Source organism: Lagenorhynchus albirostris, chromosome 18, assembly GCF_949774975.1.
Source record: "Lagenorhynchus albirostris chromosome 18, mLagAlb1.1, whole genome shotgun sequence".
Taxonomy (NCBI): Eukaryota; Metazoa; Chordata; class Mammalia; order Artiodactyla; family Delphinidae; genus Lagenorhynchus; species Lagenorhynchus albirostris.
Genome location: NC_083112.1, coordinates 8,580,079 through 8,605,450, shown reverse-complemented (window position 1 = coordinate 8,605,450; position 25,372 = coordinate 8,580,079). Strand labels below are relative to the sequence as shown.

The following is a 25,372-nucleotide window of genomic DNA, read 5'->3' as shown; positions in this document are numbered from 1 at the left end:
ACTCTATGGCATTCTGTACTGAAGAACAGAAATCCTGTATTCCATTCCAGACTTCTCCAACACAGATGCTAGAATTTCTTCAAAAAATGGAAATAACGCTAATGGTCTCCTTCATCTAATAGCAATCATTTATCAAATATTTACGTGCATTTTTACATTTAATCCTCTTGATACATCTATAAGATAGATTCTATAATTATACCATTTTTTTAAATTACAGAGATACACTTTATTTTTATTATGACAATTTTACAGGTGACGGAACCGAGTCCCAGGGACAGTGTTTTCCACACCCATGTGGCCAGTAAGTTGCGTAACCTTACTTGCTCCTAGGAGTACTCAGACGGTAAGATATGCAAAAGAGCCTTAGGTTCTCTGGGAAAGACATTAGGTAATTCCAGGAATTATTTTTATTATCTTCTTGTAGTATTTCTGTATGATGCTTTGTCTTAATTAATTAATCAGTGAAAACACTGGTTAACTGGCACTCAAGTAGTCAGAACTCACAATTGCTTTTTTTAAGGATAAAATTTGACTCTATACTGTAACAGATCTTTTTTAGTTGCTTCTAAAATGTCTCGCTAATCTTTATTTTTCAGATAGAGTTTCTCACAGGTGCTTGGAGCTTTCCCTTTTCTGTGTATAGGAAAAACTAAGATTTTCTTTGTCTTTATAGGTTTTCGGTGCTAGATAAAATCATCAGAGGCAGCCTGAAATAAAATTTTATGATGACTCTTTGAAAAGGCTTTGACACTGCCTCAGATGGAATGGTTATTTGATTAAAGGTGTGAAATGAGTAAGGAATCCAGAAAGTGAGACATAATGGTTCTCTTAAGGCAGATACAGCATCTTATAGAAAGACCAGCAAGCGTGACACATAACAGACACCCCTGAAAGTGTTCTGTCAATGTTTAACCTTTGAGAGTCTGTTGTATAAGTGGCTTATGAGCAGACACTCATTAGTTTGATGTTATAGCCTCTGAACAGTTTGGCCAACTGGGGATTGACACGGAATTATCTTCATTTATGGTTATCTAAAACAAAGCTTGTAAGTGAGAGAAAATCTGAGATGTAAAATCAAAGTTGCATCGTCTAAAAGTGAAATTCGAGGCAGTTGCAGGGAATGCTTGTCACGCGCATGTCAACCAACGAGGACATAAAGGGAATTGTGCAAAGCCTGCAGACCTCCAGACACATGCCAAACACGAACTCAAACTTGAGTTAGAAGCAGGAACTACGATAGCAGCAGTATACAGGAGTTTAGAACAACTCATTAAGACTACCGTACCTGAAAACAAGGGAATTTGTCCTTCCAAATCCTAAAACTAAGGACTCTGTGATCTCAATGCCCTCTAGTCTCATCAAAGGCACCAACTGCTTTAACAGAACTCCCACCGATGGGGTGCCTATGGCCTGAAACAAGTTGTTAAAAGTGAAAAAGAGGTAACATGATAACTGATGCGTCTTTTAATCAAACGATGATTCCATTATAACAGTTTTAAAGTACTGAACCACATCCCAAGGCACTGCCATCATTTCAGGAAAAAAAAAAACACATAAATTTTAAAACAGCACAATGAATGCATTTTTTACCTGGGACACAAATTCTAAAGAACATTCGTATTATAAGAGTCTTTTTTTTTTTTAAATACTTAAATCCACAAAACCATCTTTAACAAGATAAGTTAATCAAGACACGGTTTAAAGGTGAACACTCGTGAGGACTGAGAGAAATGTGGTATGTAGGACATGAACCAAACCTCAGGGCGCTAATAAATATGTGTCACTCTACGACCTTAGGCGAGTTTCTTAACTTCCCTTTATTTTCAGTTCCCCACTTGTCAGGGAGGAATAATAAATTATTCACACAAACGCTCAATGGAATTTAGAAATGTGTAGGATGAAAATCTGATCCCATATATTCCAGATGGCAGGCACAGTGCAATTCACACTGTGAAATCTAGACAAACAAGCTAAAAAAAAACCTTACAGAATAATTCTTCTGAAGCATGTCATGTCACCTTGTTATCGTAGCTCACGGTACCATCAGGTGTAGTCGCCATTATTTCTGGAGTGGAAGCTCGTAAGTGTCCCGGGCTCATAATACTGGGTTTTGCGACTCCAAAACAAAGAATAAGGTAATTTCTCCACAATGTAACATAGCTGTCTCCGCTGCCGGCAGTGCTGGTTTTCTTGGCATTAATTGGGCTGCTAGAAATACGAAGTCAAAAACAAGAGTGAAACTAAGTTCCGGATTTTAGGTATCACTTATTAAATAAAGATCCTGGGAAGCGCTCCAACTGAGTTGAACGATTGTCTGTCAAGGACTGTCTGTCTGGACAGGGAATGTCTCTATTGGATGGAAAGCTGAATAGAACTTTTCACCGGTAAGGGGCTGAGATTCTATACTCAGACAATCATAATGATTATTAAGGGAGGAAAAAAAATTAGCTCTAGACAAGAACTTTTAACCTGTATTTTACTCAATGTGAAGACTTCTGTAGTAAGATGGTCAGAAACTAGAGATTTATATCCCGATCTCATATATAAAACAAAAATGTAAGAGGGCAAATGGTGAAACAAACAAAACAGAGGGAAGCGTAGGGGTCCCTTACTTCGGGTCCACCAGAGGCATCACGGACTGCAGCCGCGTGAAGGCATAGGGCCAGGCGTAGCTGAGGGCAGTGGGGCAGTGCTTGGGCAAGTTCTCCTGCCGGAGAAAGCTGAAGAGGCAGAGGACCCAGGGGTCTTTGACAGACTGAGCGAAAATCCAGACGTGGGAAGGGCTCTTCACATCGTAATGGCTGTTGACCAGGACGGCGTTCCACTCCACCAGCCACTGTAGGTCCACGCTGTGGGTCAGGGGTAAGGTCGCCTGCAGGTGCAAGAAGCAGGTGATGAATCGGTGCTGAACGGCAAGCTCCACGTCCTCGACCTGCCTCAGCCCAATGTCCCTTCCTCCACGACGCTTTTCCCATCCACCTCTGCAATGGGTCCAGCTCGGAACCTGAAGCACCCTTCCCACACCTCCCACGCCGGACCTGGGTTTGTGGTCACGGCCATTCCTATGGGAGACCGCAGACAGCGGAAGTGCAGAGTTTAAGGGCAGGGGTCAATGTCGCACAGCCCCACACACTAGTACCCAGGAGCTGCCCACTAAATACTTGTCGAACAAATATACAACATGAGCTAGTTTGAACTTGACCATGGATTTGCCAACTTAAAATTCTGAAAGGTTATTAATCTCTGAGATTCCTAAGTGTGTTATTATCCCTGTAATTAGTGTTTTTTCTTAAAGCCATGATCTTGTTTACCTTTACTTGGACCAAAATACATTCTCTCCCTGGCTTAGGGAGATGGCTAAGTGCAATCTCTTTTATGAAGGGTATTTTACTAATGATTTTTGAGGTAAGATACCTACTTTTTCTTGTCCTATGATATCAAGCCAAAATAATACATTCTAAAACCTCTGGAAAGATATCTATATCCATATTTAATCTATATTATATAGAGACATATATTTATATATTGATACCACATAATGTCTTATATTTCATTCTCTTTTAAGTCCAGAGTATCAAAGCTGAGGGAAGACCAAGTTTCAAATAATCTAGCTGTCGTACGTGGAGAGAAAAATCGCTGTTACGTTTGTCAGGCATTTAAAGTGACCCATTTTATCTGCTGGGTCTCTGAGCTCCCATGCACCAGAGTGCTGCACCTGGGGCCTCCATGGTTAATGGGCTGAAGAGCCGCAGCTTCAGCTGCAGAGCCAGAGACTTAAGGCTCCAACACTGGCTCTGCCCAAAGCCCCTGACATAGGAACATTTCTGAACACCCCAGAGTCTCTGTCTGCTTAATTTATGACTTGGAAATTATAATGCTGATCGCACTTAATCTTTAAGTGGATGACATGAGATAAGGGATGTCAAAACCTGGCACAAAGCAGGCGCTACTTCCCCCCACGCCTCTTCTCCCCCTTCAGTGCATCTTCCTACGTGCAGTACTGCTGATCTGGTTACCCAGGCTCAAGATTCAGACTCTGATAAACACAGAACAAAATCACAGGAACAGAACATAATCTGCAGGGAAACAAGATATGTATATAAAACAATTACGCCTGACTCTTCCATTCAGTGTCAAAACAATCTGAATTTCTAAAAGAAGAGGTAGAGGTATTCACTATCACTGTGAAGGTCTGCACTGCTTGGCTAATAGTTTTAGTAATTATCATTAATATTCCAACCATAAGCAAGAACAGGGTTGCTAAAAATAGGGATCTGTGTTCACTCTCGGTTAGAAAAGGTCATTAAAAAGCTCACACGTGCCTTTAGGTTTTATATTTATTTATAGCTCTTTGTCAAATATGTTTATATTCATTTATAGTTATTTGATCAGAATATACAAGGCACATCGGCAATGTGGATTCTGCAGATGTGCCCTGCCTCTCTTCAGCTACTTAGCTAAAATCAATCCAAGTCCCACAACTGTGCTTTACTAATTAAAAAAAAAAAATCAGGTAATTAAAATCGGTTTCAATTTTCCTTCTACTTCATCAGAAATTGAAAGCTGCCAATATGCTCTTTAAAACAAAGAATGTATTTGTGTAGCAGATAAACCTCTACGAGATTCAGAGTCCAGAGAGGGTCAAGTCCAGGCCCTGAGACTCTGTGTGACTACAGCCCTGCCCCTTAATGTTTCTGAGTTTCAATACCTATGAGGGTCAAAATAGATACTAAGTGTGAAAGCACCTTGTAAACTGTAAAACAACACATAAATATAGGTTATATAGCATTAAGTGCAATAAATAAAGCAAATTAATTTTCTGAAAGAATCCTGAGCAATTCTTGAAATTGCAATTTGCAAAACTTTATCTATCTTCCTCAGACTCAAATTTTGATTTAAATTTATCTGAAGGTCTCCTGAGCTAGTATTTGAAAAGCTAGTCTTGTTTCCCTAAGGACTTTTGTTTTGGTTTATTAACCTGACATAAAATCCCAGAATTCTTCCATATCATTTTTCTTTGTGTCTCTTTTCCAGCCAGGCCCAGAGCTTATACTTAAGAACTATCAACAATCGGGATCAAACGTGTACTTACTGAATCCGAAGCTGCTACGTGAATAAAACTTTCGAGAATGGAAGAACTTAGCTGGTCCATGACATCAATCATAGGCCTGTCATCGTCCTGTACATAAAGGAGACGATTACTCTCCATGGGAAAACGAATCCTTCCACCCTCTCCACCGCCTTTGTCCAGCATGTGAAGCATAACAGCTTGCAAGGTAGTGATAAGGGTTTTCTCACAGAAAAGTGAGTGCCACGGTGGTGAAAGGTAGTGGGTAAAACTCCCTATGATTCTGAGTTTAGTCTGACAAGTTTCAGCGGAAGATAATTAGAGCTCCAATTTGACATTGTACTGAAAAGACACGTACCTGAATTTCAAAAACTCATGCACATACAGTTATTTAGACTGGAATCTAAATCTCAGCATCACACATTATTCACTAAAGTGTTCACGCTGTCATTAATTTTAGAAAATGGAAAAGCCATGAAAATGCTACTTACTCAAGTCACTGATCTGCTAAAATAACTGGTAAATTGTTGACTGTGATTGCATTTCAGTCCCAAAGAAACTGCACAGGAGACTGACCACACACTCTCTGTAGTATCTATGTTGTGCACAGCTATTTGGTAAAAGAAGCAAATTGGAAAAAAGCACAGGAGAGAGTATCTTACAGGAAATTCTCCTACATGATAGTGCGTATATACATGAACATGTGTGTTTGCCATCCTTTATCATAGAAAGGCTCAGAAATATGAAATTATTTACTTAGCAGCCTTATAGGAAAGCTTCGGAATGTCCTTATTCATGTACGAATGAGAATGGTTTCAAAAAGGTTGTGGCTGAAAAAAAACCAAACAACAAAAAACCAAGCTTGTAGATACAGAGACCGGATTGGTTGGTTCCCAGAGGCGGGGGGGAGGGGTGGCAAAATGGGTAAAGGAATCAAAAGGTACAAACTTCCAGGTATAACATAAATACGTCATGCAGATGTAATGCACAGCATGGCGACTACAGTGAACAAGACTATCGCATATTTGAAAGCTGCTAAGAGAGTTGATCTTAAAAGCTCTCATCACAAGAAAAAAAAATCCTGTAGCTATGAATGGTGATGGATATTAACTACTTACTGTGGTGAACATTTCACAATATGTACAACTATGGAATCATTATATTGTACACTTGAAACTAATAATGTTGTATGTCAATTATACCTCAATAAAAAAAATCACACACACAAAAAAGCTGTGGCTGGTCAAAGAAAGCACCGTATGAGAAATATTCTTAACACAGTCGGCTGGAATAGCAGTTAAGAACCTGGGCTGAAGAGGCATGTATATCTGGTTTTCAATTCTAGCTCTACCACATCCTAGTTGTTGATTTTGGGTAAGGCATTGAAGGCCCCTAAACCTCAGTCTCAGAATCTGCACTATGGGAAAAATAACAGTACCAATTCTTAAGTTATTGTGAGGGTTCAGTGAGAAAATATGTATAAAGCACAGCTCACTGTCTGACACATACATGGTAATTATTATTATCGTTATTTCATAATTAGAGACTTAATGGAGGTTTATCAAAATGCAGCATGTCCTAGAGATCCATTTACCAGATCCCAGAGATGTCCTAAAATACATCAGAAAGCTTGCTGCAGAAATGTGAACAGAAACGATTGGGATACATTCGAAAATATTTTGTGAAGACACTGATCGTTTTAAGGATCATGAAACCAAGATTAGTGACTTAAAACAAGAAAACAGAAAGTAGTATTTTTCTAAAGAAGTATGTCACATAAAAAGCTGGTCCTTCTTTCATCAACTTGTGGAGAGAGTTTGGCCACCTGTGCCGACAGGCAATGAAACTTAACATCTAAACAAGGGTGTACAGCCCTTGACCGAGTGCAGGAGAATAACTGGAGTCAGTCATGGTTATTAGACAGCTTACCTCTCCCATCTCAAGTGGACATATTTTCTTGTGATGCCATTTTTCTACCACTATTGAGATTAAACAATTTTCAGTAAGCCAGACTGTTTGGTACCTTGCTCTTTTTAAATGGGATGCATGGTTTTCTCAAGTTCATTCTCTAATATAAATGGAATATCTTCTTAATTCTATGTACGTTGAACATTATGAAAGAAAATGATCTAAAACTGAAGCCTAAGATTCACTTCTTCACAAAGCACCACCTCTTAGAGAATCAGGAATAGTCTATTCTCGTGCCCTCAGAATATATGACTTAGCTCTTGTAGGTCAAGAGTACGATTTCATAATTAAAAACCCACCCTGGGCTTCCCTGGTTGCGCAGTGGTTGGGGGTCCGCCTGCCGATGCAGGGGACACGGGTTTGTGCCCCGGTCCGGGAAGATCCCACATGCCGCGGAGCAGCTGGGCCCGTGAGCCATGGCCGCTGAGCCTGCGCGTCCGGAGCCTGTGCTCCGCAACGGGAGAGGCCACAACAGTGAGAGGCCCGCATACCACAAAAAACAAAACCAAACAAAACCAAACAAAAAAAACCCACCCTGAATCAAAAATTATTTGTTGACATCATGGAACATGAAAGTACATAAAATAGTAATGCATTCTTTACAGTTTTTAACCTAAACTTTGAAACTGTTGAAAGATATGAATTGGAAAATTCAGAAAAATAATCCATACCTCAGGCTGACCCAGGGCGATGAATAAAGCTCGAATTTCCTTGAGTATTAAAACAGACAGTTTGCGTGTGGCCACCTGGAAACTGCAGAGTAAAACCAGAGCAAAGCCTTCCACGGCATGGAGCACACTGCAGTGGGGACCTCGCTCCGAATGGATTCGGTGGCTGGAGCCATTGGCAATGAGCTATTGTGCAATGAGAACAACATTCTATGTTCAGAAAAACAACAGTGGAAGAAGCAGCCACTCTTCTATGTACATCTTCTGGCATGTTTGACCTTGTAATACTAAAATAAATTATACCAGCTTAGAACCACACATGTCTGTGAATTCATTATTATTCATGAAATATCATAGATCCCTTTTTATTTTCAGACCAACTGTCACTTTGGAATACCATCAGCCCTCTGTTACCTCTGATAAGGAATAACTTTTCAAAGGTTATTAGCAGGAATAAAAACAAAACTGCTTCCATCCATACCATTTGAGATGACACTGTATATTTAATTAAAGTGTCCTAATTTGGCTTTACTTAAATTCTCTATAGAGAATTCTCTATTTTAGTTACTACTAAATTGAATTTTCAAACATTGATTTGCTAATCAGACTTCTTTCCATGTTAGATTTTAAGCCGGGTTTTGCATGTTAATGAGATGGGTTCCGAAAGTTCCCAAACCAAATAAGTCTCAAACAAAAGCACGCCAGACAACAGGGCAGATTCCACCTCCATTTCAGCCTCCCTTTTTCAAGCATAGGTAATCCTTGTTTTCCTCCCTGTCGTCTTTTGGCAAGTGTAGGACACAAGGAAGGAGTCATGCCCTGAAGCTCATCTCTGAGCTTAGCCCATCTGGGACCCTAAACGCTATCATACTTCCCAAGCCTCGACATTCCTCAGACCCTCAGCTAAGCTCTTCTCCAGCCAGACCCCTTCTCTGTCTGCTCATTGCCAACACCAAGTCACACAGCCCTGGTTCTCATTTGACAACACTCCTCCTCAACCTGCTCTTCAAAATGGTATCATTAATTTTTACCATTCAGGACTGAGGCAGGAGAGAATAAAGAAACCACAAGACTTCTTTCTTCTCTGGATATTGGAGAAAGCAACCAATCTGTTGCTGACTAGGGGGAAAACACTGATGGGCAGCTAACTTTTATATATCCATATCCAACTCTATATCCATATTCATATCTATATCCATATCTGCTCTAGGGTCATATCCAGATCTAGATCGATATTCATATCCAAATCTAGATACACATCCACATCCAGCTCTAGATCCACTTCCAGCTTTATATCCACATCCAGCTCTAGATCCACTTCCAGCTTTATATCCACATCCAGCTCTAGATCCACTTCCAGCTTTATATCCACATCCAGCTCTAGATCCATTTTCATACCCAGCTCTATATCTCTTCCCTATGGCCATCTGCTCTTACAAACGGATTTATAATCATACCTCTCTGAAAAAAACATCCTTTTCTGCTCCGTAAATGGCCTTGCTAATGTTACTAAATCTAACCTGAGGTGGCACACGATGCCCTGAATTTCTTGGCCACAGTTTAAGCAGATGGAAAAACTTAGGGCCATCACTAGGGAGCAAGTTCCTAGGTAGCTGAAAGTAAGAACCACAAGGTTCTCTGGGCTGCAGCTTACTTGTGACACAAAGAATATAAATTAGTGGGCAAAGGGTGAAAATCACCTCTGAATTTCTGATCTTGTTGGCTTGTTCGTAGACTTTTCCTTGAGTTTGTATGACCAGTTTCCACTGGGTGAGGAGCTGCAGCAGTAACTTAAGGGATGAATCAAGGAGTGTGTGATGCATGTCATTCACTTCCCGGAGCAGGAAGTTGGTAAAGCCAAACAGGACGTCTTCCCTCCAGTCTGAGAAGTCAACGAGTAAACCCTGAAGAGAATTTTGCGCAATATGTCGCAGTTCATCGTCCATGTGAATAGAGAGCCTGTGAGATGAATAAAGACAATGAAGTCATTTACTTTATCAGTTTTCCTTCTATATCTGTAAAGGAACATATCTAAGGCCAGAGGCTTTTACTGTATCTGAAAAATGGGTCACTCTCCCCTAATATATTATTATAATTTTCACTCAGCTCCCCTAATGTTAACATCTTATATAACCATGGTACGTGATCAGAACTGAGAAGTTAACATCAGTACAATGCTATTAACTAAAATACAGATTTTATTCAGATTTCACCAGTGTTCCATCAATGTCCTTCCTGTTTCAGAATGCAATCCGAGATACCATGCTGCACTTAGCTGTACGTGAATTCTTTTTAATACATTACTGACTACAGAACAAATTAGTATCAAACCTTACCACTTTTAAGGATGGTCCTGGAGAAACTAAGGGACTCATCCAGAAGTTCAGTGAAAATGAGTAATTAAAAGTTAGGCCAGTTGTCCTCAATTGGTTTGGCCCCCATGAAGGGAGTTTTGGTAACGTCTACAAACATTATTGGTTGTCACAACTTGGAGTGTGCTCCTGGTATCTATGTAGTAGGTAGAAGCCAGGGATGCTGTTAAACATCCTACAATGCACACGACAACTCCTACGACAAAGAAGTCTCTGACCTAAAATGCTGACAGTGGCAAAGCTGGGAAATCCTGAGTTTGTCAACTGAAATAATATCAGTGTATTTATGGTTTAAGCCAGAACATCATAATAATATTATTAAATAAATCTCAACATTGGTATGGAGCGTTTATAGTTAACATCATGCTTTATAGATTCATTCATTCACTTATTTAATAAACAAATGCTTTTGAGGTCCTCCTAAGATTCAGGCCCTCCTAAGATTCAGGATATGGAGTACGGTATGGCTGTGTTTACTGGGTAGGGTGTTAGCAAGAGCGAGGTATGAGACAGTCCTGGAGAGAGAGCAGGAGTGGCTCCCTGGAGGGTCTGTGGGCCACCCAAGGAGGCAACACAGCAGGAAGAGGTTAAGTGTGAGTGCTCTGGGATCAGAATGCCTGATCATGCATTAGCTATGTGACCTCATGCCAGTTACTTAACCTCTCTAAGCCTCAGAGCCTCATTTGGAACATGGGGATAATAGCTGTACTTGTATCTCATAAACCTGTTGTGAGGTTCATTGAGATGATCTATGAACAGCGTTTAGTACCACACGGAGCATGCAGTAAGCACTCAGTACAGGTTAGCTCTTACTATGAGAAGAAAATGAACCGTATTCAGAAAGTTACAGGGGAAGTAACATGATTAGATTCACATCTGAGAAAAGAAAGTTAGGCAGGAACATGCAGGCTGCCTTGGAGGAGTCACAAGACTGAAGGCAGAGACCGGCTGGGAGGTCATTGCAGTGACTCAGGCACCGAGTGGCGGGGGCCTGACCCAAGGCAGAGACGTAGTAAAGAAGGGAGAGATGGAGAGCAAAGCTACCCAGGAGACAGAATCTCCAGCACTCAGCAGCCTGGAATTGTTCAGTGTCAAAGAAGAAGCTGGCCTAGTTAACAGGGGCCCCCATTAAACAGGATGAAGCATCTTCAACCAACAGAAAAAGAAACTGTGAACCGGAGTGGTTAAGGGATTTCCTCAAAGTCCAGGATTCCAACCCAGGACTTGTCATCTTTAATCCAAAGTTTTCTCCATAAAACAGGTCTGATACACTTACATATTTTTGAATAGACAGTATTTCAAAAACTGAATACCCTTCTTATTCTCTAGAGTATAAAGTACACTAATTGGTCCAAATTTGACAATATAAACCAGACAAAAGCTCATTAATGAGCAGATATATACCAAGTCAGGGAAGATATATTTTCTGTTCCAAAAGCAAGTTAAGCTCTACAAAACTGCTGAGAAGGAAGAGCTGAGCTAATTCTTCAGGGCAGATTTGCTATTAAGTCTATAGTTGTTAAGTAGGTCATAGTTGCTGAAATAACACACAGAGGTCTTTAACCTGGGCTTCTAGTTAAGGACTAAGGCAGGAATTTACAAATTTTCTTTGTATTTTAATCAGCAGCTCCATTTTTTTTTTCAAAAAATTTTATGTAGAACTCTAGTATATAGTACAACCGAGTTGTGGGACTTCCCTGGTGGTGCAGTGGTTAGGAATCCGCCTGCCAATGCAGGGGACAGGGGTTCGAGCCCTGATCCTGGACGATCCCACATGCCGCGGATCAACTGAGCCCGTGTGCCTAGAGCCCGTGCTCCGCAACAAGAGAAGCCACCGCAGTGAAGCCCGCACACTGCAACAAAGAGTAGCCCCCGCTCGCCGCAACTAGAGAAAGCCTGCACGCAGCAACAAAGACCCAACACGGCCATAAGTAAATAAATAAATTTATTTATTAAAAAGAAAAAACCGAGTTGTTCTGGTTGAAGCTGGGTAAAGGACCTGAAGCCCCCCATGTGACAGGAAACATTCCTTCAATCTACAAGCAGCTTCCAGTCACCTTTGCAGCCCATGGTTTGAAAACACTAATTTATGGAAAACACTCGAGGTCATGTTTCCATCTTAAGTTTATTGTTCCAATTTATTACATTTATACCTGTCTATAGTCCTGAATGTCTTAGAGAATAAGCTTCTGCAGATGATGAACCACCTTTTAAGGACAGGAACAGGAGGCACTCAGCAAATGTTAACTGATGGTAATGGTATTGTTCATTGTTACGGGTTGTGTCTCCTCCCAAATTCACATGTTGAAATCCAAACACTCAGCACCTGAGAATATTACATTATTTGGATACAAGGTCATTGCAGATGCAATTAGCTAAATTAGGATGAGGTCATGCTGGAGTCGGGTAAAATCCATATGGCTGGTGTCCTTATAAGAAGGGGAGATTTGGAGACAGACACACACAGGGAGAACACCATGTAAAGATAAAGGCAGAGATTAGGATGATGCTTGTATGAACCAAGGAAGGCCAAACTATGCCAGAAACCCCCAGAAGCTCGGAGAGAGGCAGAAAATAGATTCTCTCTCACAGCCTCAGAAGGAAGCAACCCTGATGACTTCTAGCCTGTGGAACTGTGAGACAATTTCTGTTATTTAAGCCACCCAGTTTGCGCTATTTTATTACACACATGAAACTAGGCAAGCACATACCTTTAGGGTCAAAAGTCAAAATAAAGACCATGCCATGGTCTATTTAGATGAAGCTTTTAAAGAAGGGCCAATACTTTCAGATTTCCAATGAGATTAATTCTACTCTTCGGCTAACTTTGGCATCCTTCGCAATTTGCAATCTGGAGGCTGCCTTAACTTTAAACCAACAGTGCAGGATCATTTTAAGGACTCTGAGACCCCAAAGTGGTGCAGCTCTTGCTATTTTTGGTGACCACTCCTCTTGAAATCATGGTATTCACTTGCCTCACCAGTGAGAACACTCAAAAATATTCCTGGAGTACGAAGAGACAGGACCAGGGAGGGGAGGGAGCTTTGGGAATAAAAGGCCCAGTTGATAATAAATGTGGAATATTTGTGGAAGAAAAAGGTCCAGTGTCACAGAACTGAGATGGAGTGAAAATAACGTATCAAGGCAAGTCTGAGTGGCAACAGGCGAGGGAGAAGGAGAAGAAGTTGCGAGAAGAGCCAGAGCCCCGCCCCTGTGTCATTCCTCAGAGAGTCTAAGTAGGGAGCTGCCTATCAGATACAGCCGCCGTTTCTTCCACCCAGATCTTCCTCATTTTTACTTTTGTTAGATTTTAACCAGATAATCACAGATCATCTTGTGAAGCGCATGGGATTTAACATTATAAAACAGAAAACAGGAAAACAAATTTTAGTTAACGAAAAAGGAAAAGAAGATTCAGTTAAAGGAGAAAGATGCTCAGGCATCCTGAGGATGCAGGATGTGCAGGGAAGCTGCATGATGCTGGCCGACCTATTTAGAGTCTCACGATGCCTGCTGGTCCAGCGAGCAAGGAGTGGCTGAGGAGAGGACATCCCCCAAACTCCTGCAGGGTCATCCCATTGAGAAGCCAGAAAAGAAAGGACAGGTTCTTGCCTGTGAACAACTGTGATGACAATAAACAACAGTCCTGTGACAGTCTGGTGGCAGCAAGTGAAAGAGAAGAGAGACGTTCAGAGAAGGCAGCTCAGGAAGTCTGACTAGGTTGGGAGACCCGAGGAAAAATTTCTAAGACGCTGATCTGGTTTCCAGGAGCTTAAAATGGGGTCATGAGTATATGGTTACACACAAAACCACCAAGGGGGCCTGAAGGGACTCCACCATTGCACAGCAGTGAAGCATACCGAAAGAAACCGTTATTGCCAACATCAACTGCATCTGTCCTTCCCCAGCAGCTGCCATGAGGCTCATGGACCAGCCTGGCCTGATTAACCAGGCGGCGACATTTGCACGAGCCAACAGTCCCGAGGCCCTGCTTGGAGTGATCTAGGACGAGGGTGTGGTGTGAGGGGCACTTACACTAAGTAAGGATGTGGGTAAAAGGGGGGAAAACCCAGAACTTGAGCAAGGCCGCCTCCTTGGTTGGTCAGATCAGACAAATGACTGAACAGAAACACTTTCGTAAAGGTGAGCTCAGGTTCAGATGGAATCAGCTCAGTCGCTTTGAAGAATTTTGTTGCTAGAGGTGCATGAAGGAAAAGGAAGTGACTTCAAATTCACAAACTAAACCCAGAAGAAAAGATCCATTAGGAGGAACAGCCTCCTCTCAGCTCTGGCAAGACTGACACAAGGTTATCAGGCAGCGGTGAGGGACCTGCTGCCCCATAACGTCACCAAGGGCAGCAGAGGAAGAAATGGTTTAGAAGTGAAGGCCTGGAGACAAAGGTTTCCAAAAGGAGGGACTTGCTGACCAGTGGACTGTTAACCTCTGGCATGTTCACCAGAAGTGGCGGAAACTTCTTCTCTAAGGTATTAAAGACTGAACTCCCGGGACTTCCCTGGTGGTCCAGTGGTTAAGACTCCGTGCTCCTTGTGACCACCTAGTGGGGTGGGATAGGGAGGGTGGGAGGGAGACGCTAGAGGGAGGGGATATGGTGATGTATGTATACGTATAGCTGATTCACTTTGTTATACAGCAGAAACTAACACACCATTGCAAAGCAATTATACTCCAATAAAGATGTTAAAAAAAAAAAAAGACTCCGTGCTTCCAATTTAGGGGGTGCGGGTTCAACCCTGGTTGGGAAACTAAGATCCCACATGCCGCGTGGCGTGCCCCCTCCCGAAAAAATAAATAAATAAAATAAAATGGGAACTTTATTAAAAAAAAGAATGAGCTCCCACATATCTACAGGGCTTTGAATTGCATCTCAATTAAAATAAAGTAATAAGATTAAGTGGTTTATCGAGGCAATATATGCAATTGAGTCTACAGTTCTCACCCAGCTACTCAAAACAGCTAGCAGCCCTCCGCTACACAAAGGCTGAAGACTGAATGATAAATAGTAAATGATTAATAGCTTTCAGATACCACTGAAGATCATGAAATTGTATATGCATTACCTCAGAAAGTTCCACAAGTTGTAAAGAAACACTGCACAAAATGTTTGCCATTTTGTATAAAACCAATGACATTTGTCACTTCTATTTGGCTTCTGGAAAATTCTGTACATTTGGGCAACCAACTTTACTCTTCTGAAGTTCAATCTCTTTGTCCGAAAATAGGAATGCATATGTACCCAGCTTTCCCAACATAAAGTATATGAAAGTGCATTGTACATCGTGGCATAATATGTTATTCATGTTTAAAGATGCCTAAAAATAATAACTAACATTTGCTGAGAGCTTACTGTGTTCTAGGCACGACGTTAAGTGATTTATATGCATTGTTTAATTCTCACAACCCTATTTCAGATTTCTGAAAGGAGGGCAAACATGGAACAGCAAACCCTTAGTGCATCTACAGTGCTGCAGGAAGGGACAGAGGACAGGAGCCTGTAGACTGTTAGGGGAAAAGGTCCTTCCTGTGGTCAAGGGTAGAGCAGGAAACACCTGGGAGGAGAAAGAGAAAAATGATGGCGACTGCCAAGGAGAAAAGTGAGCTCCACCTTCTTTGTCTGTTTCGGTCTGTAAGCCATTGTTATGGTAAACATACTAATACAACTCTGAGATTAGAGTGTCTGGGGTACTTAGCCAATACCTGAACAGCTGGGAAGGGAGCCTGGGGGCAGTTATGGGGGACATAACCTTGAAACTCCTGTCACCTACAAACTGGCTCTTGCCATGGGCACTTGCCACCTGCCTCTACAAGGATTAAATCACGAGCCGCTGCAGCTGCTGACCTTCGACACCCCCTGAAAGGAGTTCAGGGTGGAGATCAGGAATGAGGCGCTCTGTGCTCTGCGAAAAACTGGCAGAACGGGTCTTCAGATAATTAGATATTTTCAGGAAAAGATTTTATGAGCCCAATTCTTGCATCTCCTTGTATCTAGAAAAGCACTAAAATCCTTCATGGTGATGTCTGCTCCTCCTGACTAGCAGAAACTTTCTGCAAAAAATATGTGCTTGACTGCACGTACTCCCCCTTCACCAAATCACATATATCCTGAGCAACCCCCACCTCTTTGGAGCAGCTTCTCAGAGCTATCTGAAACGCTGTCTCCCAGGCTATAGTCCTCATTTTGCCCCCAATAAAACTCAACTCACAGTTCTCACGTTGTGCATTTTTTTTCAGTCAACACTCCTTATTCGGGGAACCGAGCTGTGAGGGGCAGGTGAGCCTGCATGGCATTTGGTCTTATTTTGCCAAGTATGAAGAAAACCAAGATTTTCTCCAGTAAAAAAAAAAAAAGCACCATAGATGCAACGAGGAAGTGTCTGAAATAAAAGTCTCACACCTCTGACTAGACTGTGTCAGGAGTCAAGTGAATCCAAATGTGACTGGACTACAGGGGGACAGAGTGACTCAAGACTCGAAACCCACATTGACTGCTCTTCAATTCCTTCACTTCTGTCCTCTGACCTTGTTGAGATCTAGACGGGGCTCGTTTTCTCATAGGGTCATGGACCCAGTGTGAGGGCCAGCTCTCCAAGTTATCCTTCCCCTGAAGAGAACGGCCTCTGGCTTCTTTTGAAGCTTATGAAAAAGGCCTCTTCACAGGCTTCCCATATAAGTCCCGTCATTTTCTGAACTCTGCCCTAAGACTTGAACTCTCAAGTATATTTATTTGTTCCTTCCCCTCATAAAAACAGTACCATGGCTTTGGGCTTTGTAAGAATGTACATAATAATAAACATGGGGCACTATAAATAGCACTGCCATTCCAACCGGGTCTCACAGCATTCCCTCCTGACAAGCCTGGCACCGCGGCTGCAGAGCCAGGCGTCACTGCATGAGGCTACCAAGGTGATTCCAGAGGTAAGCGTCTCCCACACAGATTTACAGCAAAACAGCATTAGAGACGGTACCAGAAGGCTGCATGACATTTAAAACACTTAGCATTTCAAAGGGCTTAGTTATATAATCATCACCAATTAGGACTTCAATGAAATAAGTGAACTTTCCCTTTACTTCAGCTTCACTGAGAACTGTCTTTTCCCTGCTGACACATTTTCTCTCCGATTAACCAAAGTGCCACGTCATTTTGCCCTTTCAACAGTCTTATGAGCTAGGCAGCATTATTCCAATTCTACCAAGGAAAAAAAAGACAGGGGTTAAATATTGGGTTGGCCGAAAAGTTCGTTCGGGTTTTTCTGTACCGTCTTGTGGAAAAACCCGAACAAACTTTGTGGCCAACCCAGTAATTTGTCAGCATCACAATGGCTAGTAAAATGGTAAAGCAGGGAAGCAAAAATCAGGATTTCTAACGGAGTCAGTACTATTCCCATCTGGGGGGCGCCTCCTGCACATCTCTCAGATGGTGTTCCCTTCGTTCCTCAACGCCCCCTGCAGCCCTTTCACTCAGCTCCCCTCCTCTGTGCAAATACTTGTCTCCTAGTCACACCATCCTCCCCACTGTTGTCCACGGCAAATGGACAGGCTGCTCCTGTACATTTCTGGGTAATTCTGGCACTTGTCTCACAGCTTTTCTTTATCTACAGCACTCCCCCATCATCCTGGGAGACTCCACAGTAGCGTGGACGGCCCTTTATAGTATCTTGGTCTCTGTGTTCCTCAGCTCCCCAACCCCCAAATCCCCATGTCTGTTATTCACTAGGAATCCACCCTTCGCTCCTCCTTAAATCTTGTCCTCCCCGAGAACTGGAAGCCCCTTTGTGATGCAGGCTTGTCCTTCCCTCTTTCCCCACTGCTCCCCTACTTCGGATAAGGTGCTCTAGGCTCACATTCTGATTGCTAGGCTTCAGCAAAAGCCTAGACTGTAGTTTGTTTTAAGTTCATATTCTTCTTAAAACTCATCCTACACATGGAATGGAAGAAAGAAGAACCCATGGCCTGGAGATGGCTGACTGTAGCAAAGAACCGGTTATAGGTCATGGGAGATAAAAGTCAGCTAGAAGGGTAGACGGCTGTGGCCAGGAAACACCAAAGCTTGACACGGTGGTTATCAAAGCAATGGCTCTCCAGTAAACCTCAGGAGCCAGCACCATCCTGAGCTAGTGTGACCAGAAGAGGGAAAGGAGTGGCTTTGTCCACACTTGGAGTGAAGAGAATGGGGAAGGACAGCAGGCTATGAAAGCTATTAACTGATAGCAGGAAGTGATCAACCATGGGATTTGGTCCCCTCTGCACAGGAGTCCAAACGGCTGTGCAGAGCAGAGAGCATGACGACCAGGATCGCCAGGACGCACTGCGCACCACGGGGACACTCAGAGCCTTGGCCGGCCACCGGGCAATGTGCAGTCACGGGGGACCAGGGCTTGGGCTACTTTTTGGATACTGATGGGAAGGGTGCTCTCTGAAGGCTAGAGGATGTGGGTAAAAGATTATGTATAAAGCATCTTTCATCCAATCAGCATCAATATTTGTTATCCTTCTCTGGCCTTTCTTCTATTCCGCCATTATCAGATTAACCAGCCGAAATGACATTTTTTTATCATGTTATTCTCCTGCTTAGAAACTCCATTAGTCCAAACGCCTCAGTTAATAGTAAAGATTAATTAAATATCTACCTCTAAAGTCTTATTTCTATTTATTTTTATCATTGAGTTTTCTAAAATCCTTTTTCTTTCTTTTTTTTCAAAGCAAGCATGACTTGTCTTCCTCCTCATTCCATTCCCTCCAAGGACCCCGTTTCTAATGATTTTGCCTTCTAAATGCACTTAGATAATAAGTCACTTTTGATTTTTAAATTAAAGACATGCATAACTGTCAGCTAGAACTTCAGATCAGCATGAGAAAAGTCAAGCTTATTTAACTACGATAATATACTTTCCTTCAAAGCAAAGCAAGTTAACTTTAGGTTCTAGTTGGACCGTGAATTCTAACGGAAGATGGGGAGCGGCATAAATGTATGATCTATGGAAGTGAAGTACAAAAATTCGCTTAGGATCCCTGTTACCCACCTTCTTGCCTCCCTGGGGGTGTGCTGGTCGCAGATTGGGAATCACATCCTGAATGAACTTTTTCCCAGCCAAGCTCATCTCCTCGTTTCCTGGTCCCACCTCTGTGCTTGTCCTCATGGCACTCCCTTTACATTTCTACATCCTATCTTTCCTTCAAAGGGCTCTTTACGTTTCTATATCCTATCTTTCCTTCGAAGGGCCATTCAAGTTCCACCATCTCCCGGGAGTCATCTGCTGACGTCTCCAGTCCACAGTAATCCTTCTACCCTCTGCTTTTATGTATCACATTTTTTTGGTGCCATTAATTTGCACAGTTTCAAGCCTTGGATTGCTAGTTACCTTATGTCCTTACGGATTGCTTCTACATGGAATTTTAAACCCCTTGAGCGCAGGAAAAAAAACAAAAAGCCCCAAATCAAAACCATCTCTTTATTCCTCCTGGGAACTCCAAATAGTACCTAGAATTAGTAAATATCTGTCCATTTTTAATAATCATTCTATTTTTTGAGGAATCATGACAAATGATTAAAATCAATTTTGATCAAATAATGCCTACTACAGCTCTCACCTACCTGGCCAGCAAGTCAATAAGTTCAAGTTTTGACATCCCATCAGGAAGCAGTCGAGGAATAGCAGCAACACAGGTCCTGAAAAGATCTATTTTTGGCTTTCTCTCACCCCTGGAATTTGAAGACAAAGTTTAAACGTAAGTCAAAGGTTATGAAAAAATTTTTAAAAATTGGCCAAATATGTGAACAAAGACTAAAATCAATGCCTTCTGAATCACTGCCTGGTGATGGTTCCCTATTATTCCTAAAGGTTTATGCCTTTTATAGCTTGGCCAGTTCTATGAGAACTTATGAAGATTTAAATGTTAGTTAGAGATATGTATCTGGAAAGAAAAATGCCAATAGCAATAGCATTCTATTGCTATCATATGTCTTGCCATTCAGCTGGGTTGCATGGGGTTTGGCCCCTGTGGGCTGCATTTAAGACACTGAATTGCCCAGACCATTAGTATGTAAGAAATACATTGCAGTCATTACTACCTTCAGCATTTAAAAATGGGATTTTAATGTATACAACTAATGGTGCCTTTAACAAGCATGACATCTGCAAGTTTCTCTCTCTGATGAGTTATGCTTCTCCTCTCAAGAGTGCCCACCCCTGATTTTTTTTTAATTAAATGCTTCCAAAAATAAGTCTTTCATAATGTCAAGTAAAATCCTGAAATGTATATAATTGTGCACCCATTTCTGATTTTTAAAATTACTCTGATGGTCCTGACCTCTATGGAGATATCTTCTTTTTACTTTCTTGAGAATATGAATGTTTTAAAGGTAATTAATACCTTCTATATCCTGTTGTAAAATATGAAGGAAAAATATAAATTCAGTGACAAATTATTTCAATTTTTACTTATTTAAATAGATAACTGATTCTTAACCACATATTTATCAATAACCTTTATGGAAAAACTAAACTACACATCAAATCTTTCAAATAACTTGTGATATAATATAACAGCATATTCAAATTTTGACGATTTAGTCCCCTGAGAATAAATATAAAATTGGTACCAAATTAACGCAATCGTAGGACACAAACACAATAATGAAAATGCAAAGTAGCGTAGAAGTAATTCCTTCCTGGAACAGTAACTGTGTCAGAATAGAAATGTAACAGGCAGAATCCATGCTCTCTATAAACTAAAGACAATAATCAGACAGCAATTTTGCTCTGTGACATTACTTTTTAGCATGTGTTTTTAAGTTTGTTAGGAATAAATACGAAACTTTTTTGTATTTTGTGAAAAACAAAACACATATATGTGAATTTCTAAAATACTCTGCTCTTGTGGGAAGTCATAAGTTTATTTTCTCTCCATTTCCATAGTCCTTTTGCATGGGACGTACAAGGACTTCAGAGAGGACTTCACTGTACAGTGGTTTCCAATCAGCTGAAGGAAAGAGAAGTCTTCAAATGACATCCTCGATGGGTAGACAGAGTTAAAGCCTAGTGATCTGATTGTTCATGTGTGGCACAGTGTCTTTTAAATAGCTCTTCTAACATGCTCACCAGATGTCTTAAACAGCTGGGATTATTTTCATATCTGTTGGAAAACAGATGACCCTGCCTGGCCTGAAGTGTAAGGAAAATTCTGCCAGCCGATAAAGCAGACTTACAAGACTGGCAAACTTCCCAGCTGATAAAGCAAGCTTAGATTAGAAACTCTAATTGGACCATGGTTTCCGTTTACTGCAGCCCTGTGCCTGGGATTTTATAGGAAGCATCTGAGTCCCCCAAATAGCATAATTTTTATTAACAGATATTATATAATTATTATTTACAGTCATTATATTATTATACTTACTGCTACTATTATTATGATTATTTGCCAGCATAAAGCACAAAAGGGATGAGGAATGGAAACAGAGTAACACAGAATGCTTTATTTTCAAGCTCATACCCTAAGCAAGGCCTGGAAAAATGGTAGACCAGCCTCAAATATCAACGCCAATAACTATTTCCATTAGTGTGGTGTGGACCTCAACTCTTTTTTCCTAAATGCTTACATGATTCTCTAATGTTTCTCTTTGTTTTTTCTTTTTGTATCTAACATCTTTATTGGAGTATAACTGCTTTACAATGGTGTGTTAGCTTCTGCTTTATAACAAAGTGAATCAGCTATACATATACATATACTCCCATATCTCCTCCCTCTTAGGTCTCCCTCCCACCCTCCCTATCTCACCCCTCTAGGTGGTCACAAAGCACCGAGCTGATCTCCCTGTGCTATGCAACTGCTTCTCACTAGCTATCTATTTTACATTTGGTAGTGTATATATGTCAGTGCTACTCTCTCACTTCGTCCCAGCTTACCCTTCCCCCTCCCTGTGTCCTCAAGTCCATTCTCTACATCTGCGTCTTTATTCCTGTCCTGCCCCTAGGTTCTTCAGAACCATTTTTTTTTAGATTCCATATATGTGTTAGCATATGGTATTTGTCTCTTTCTGACTTACTTCACTCTGTATGACAGTCTCTAGGTCCATCCACCTCTCTAAAAAGAACTCAATTTCATTTCTTTTTATGGCTGAGTAATATTCCATTGCATATATGTGCCACATCTTCTTTATGCATTCATCTGTTGGTGGACACTTAGATTGCTTCCACGTCCTGGTTATTGTAAATAGAGCTGCAATGAACACTGTGGTACAAGACTCTTTTTGAATTATGGTTTTCTCTGGATACATGCCCAATAGTGGGACCACTGGGTCATATGGTAGTTCTATTTGTAGTTTAAGGAACCTCCATAATGTTCTCCATAGTGGCTGTATCAATTTACATTCCCACCAACAGTGCAAGAGGGTTCCCTTTTCTCCACACCTTCTCCAGCATTTATTCTTTGTAGATTTTTTGATGATGGCCATTCTGACCGGTGTGAGGTGATACCTCATTGTAGTTTTGATCTGCATTTCTCTAATGATTAGTGATGTTGAGCATCCTTTTCATGTATTTCTTGGCAATCTGTATATCTTCTTTGGAGAAACGTCTGTTTAGGTCTTCTGCCCTTTTTTTTTTTTCTGTGGTACGCGGGCCTCTCACTGTTGTGGCCTCTCCCGTTGCGGAGCACAGGCTCTGGACGCGCAGGCTCAGCGGCCATGGCTCACAGGCCCAGCCGCTCCATGGCATGTGGGATCTTCCTGGACCGGGGCACAAACCTGCATCCCCCGCATCAGCAGGCGGACTCTCAACCACTGTGCCACCAGGGAAGCCCTCTGCCCATTTTTGAACTGGGTTCTTTGTTTTTTTGATATTGAGCTGCCTGAGCTGCTTGTGAAGTTTGGAGATTAATCCTTTGTCAGTTGCTTCATTTGCAAGTATTTTCTCCCATTCTGAGGGTTGTCTATTGGTCTTGTTTATGGTTCCCTTTGCTGTGCAAAAGCTTTTAAGTTTCATTAGGTCTCATTTGGTTATTTTTATTTCCATTTCTCTAGGACGTGGGTCAAAAAGGATCTTGCCGTGATTTATGTTATAGAGTGTTCTGCCTATGTTTTCCTCTAAGAGTTTTATAGTGTCTGGCCTTACATTTAGGTCTTCAATCGATTTTATTTTTGTGTATGGTGTTAGGAAGTGTTCTAATTTCACTCTTTTACATGTAGCTATCTAGTTTTCCGAGCACCACTTATTGAAGAGGCTGTCTTTTCTCCCTTGTATGTTCTTGCCTCCTTTATCAAAAATAAGGTGACCATATGTGTGTGGGTTTATCTCTGGGCTTTCTATCCTGTTCCATTGATCTATATTTCTGTTTTTGTGCCAGTACCATACTGTCTTGATTACTGTAGCTTTGTAGTATAGTCTGAAGTCCAGGAGCCTGATTCCTCCATCTCCATTTTTCTTTCTCAAGATCACTTTGGCTATTCGGGGTCTTTTGTGTTTCCATACAAATTGTGAAATTTTTTGTTCTACTTCTGTGAAAAATGCCATTGGTAGTTTGATAGGGATTGCAATGAATGTGTAGACTGCTTTGGGTAGTATAGGCATTTTCAGAATGTTGATTCTTCCTATCTAAGAACATGGTATATCTCTCTATCTGTTTCTATCATCTTTAATTTCTTTCATCAGTGTCTTATAGTTTTCTGCAAGCAGGTCTTTTGTCTCCTTAGATAGGTTTATTCCTAGGTATTTTATTCTTTTTGTTGCAATGGTAAATGGGAGTGTTTCCTTAATTTCTCTTTCAGATTTTTCATCATTAGTGTATAGGAATGCAAGAGATTTCTGTGCATTAATTTTGTATCCTGCAACTTTACCAGATTCATTGATTAGCTCTAGTAGTTCTCTGGTAGCATCATTAGAATTCTCTATGTACAGTATCATGTCATCTGCAAACAGTGACAGTTTTACTTCTTCTTTTCTGATTTGGATTCCTTTTATTTCTTTTTCTCCTCTGATTGCTGTGGCTAAAACTTCCAAAACTATGTTGAATAATAGTGTTGAGAGTGGGCAACCTTGTCTTGTTCCTGATCTTAGTGGAAATGGTTTCAGTTTTGCACCATTGAGGACAATGTTGGCTGTGGCTTTGTCATATATGGCCTTTATTATGTTGAGGTAAGTTCCCTCTATGCCTACTTTCTGAAGGGGTTTTATCATAAATTGGTGTTGAATTTTGTCGAAAGCTTTTTCTTCACCTATTGAGATGATCATATGGTTTTTATCCTTTAATTTGTTACTCTGGTGTATTACATTGATTGATTTGTATATATTGAAGAATCCTTGCATTCATGGGAAACACTGCACTTGATCATGGTGTATGATCCTTTTAATGTGCTGATGGATTCTGTTTGCTAGTATTTTGTTAAGGATTTTTACATCTATGTTCATCAGTGATATTGGCCTGTAGTTTTCTTTCTTTATGACATCTTTGTGTGTTTTTGGTATCATGGTGATGGTGGCCTCATAGAATTAGTTTGGGAGTGTTCCCCCCTCTGCTATATTTTGGAAGAGTTTGAGAAGGATAGGTGTTACCTGTTCAGTAAATGTTTGATAGAATTCGCCTGTGAAGCCATCTGGTCCTGGGCTTTTGTTTGTTGGAAGATTTTTAATCACAGTTTCAATTTCAGTGCTTGTGATTGGTCTGTTCATATTTTCTATTTCTTCCTGATTCAGTCTCAGAAGGTTGTGCTTTTCTAAGAATTTGTCCATTTCGTCCAGGTTGTCTATTTCATTGGCATATAGTTGCTTGTAGTAATCTCCCATGATCCTTTGTATTTCTGCAGTGTCAGTTGTTACTTCTCCTTTTACATTTCTAATTCTATTGATTTGAGTCTTCTCCCTTTTTTTCTTGATGAGTCTGGCTAATGGTTTATCAATTTTGTTTATCTTCTCAAAGAACCAGCTTTTAGTTTTACTGATCTTTGCTATCCTTTCCTTCATTTCTTTTTCATTTACTTCTGATCTGATCTTTATGATTTCTTTCCTGCTGCTAACTTTGGGGTTTTTTTGTTCTTTCTCTAATTGCTTTATGTGCAAGGTTAGGTTGTTTATTTGAGATGTTTCTTGTTTCTTGAGGTAGGACTGTATTGCTATAAACTTCCCTCTTAGAACTGCTTTTGCTGCATCCCATAGGTTTTGGGTCATTGTGTTTTCATTGTCATTTGTTTCTAGGTATGTTATGATTTCCTCAGTGATCTCTTGGTTATTTAGTAGTGTACTGTTTAGGCTCCATGTGTTTGTATTTTTTACAGATTTTTTTC

The 25,372-nt window shown here is 41.0% G+C and overlaps 1 protein-coding gene across 1 annotated transcript in view; it reads right to left on the bottom strand.

The window, feature by feature from the left end:
* Positions 1-25,372, bottom strand: part of FRY (FRY microtubule binding protein) — a 251,661-nt gene that overhangs the window by 102,250 nt on the left and 124,039 nt on the right. The window contains exons 17-23 of the mRNA XM_060129571.1: positions 19,691-19,798; positions 9,408-9,666; positions 7,711-7,893; positions 5,096-5,182; positions 2,616-2,875; positions 2,022-2,211; positions 1,289-1,413 (exon numbers count right to left, since the gene is read on the bottom strand). Of these exons, the coding sequence (XP_059985554.1) occupies positions 1,289-1,413; positions 2,022-2,211; positions 2,616-2,875; positions 5,096-5,182; positions 7,711-7,893; positions 9,408-9,666; positions 19,691-19,798 (1,212 nt within the window). The remainder of the gene's footprint in view (positions 1-1,288; positions 1,414-2,021; positions 2,212-2,615; positions 2,876-5,095; positions 5,183-7,710; positions 7,894-9,407; positions 9,667-19,690; positions 19,799-25,372) is intronic.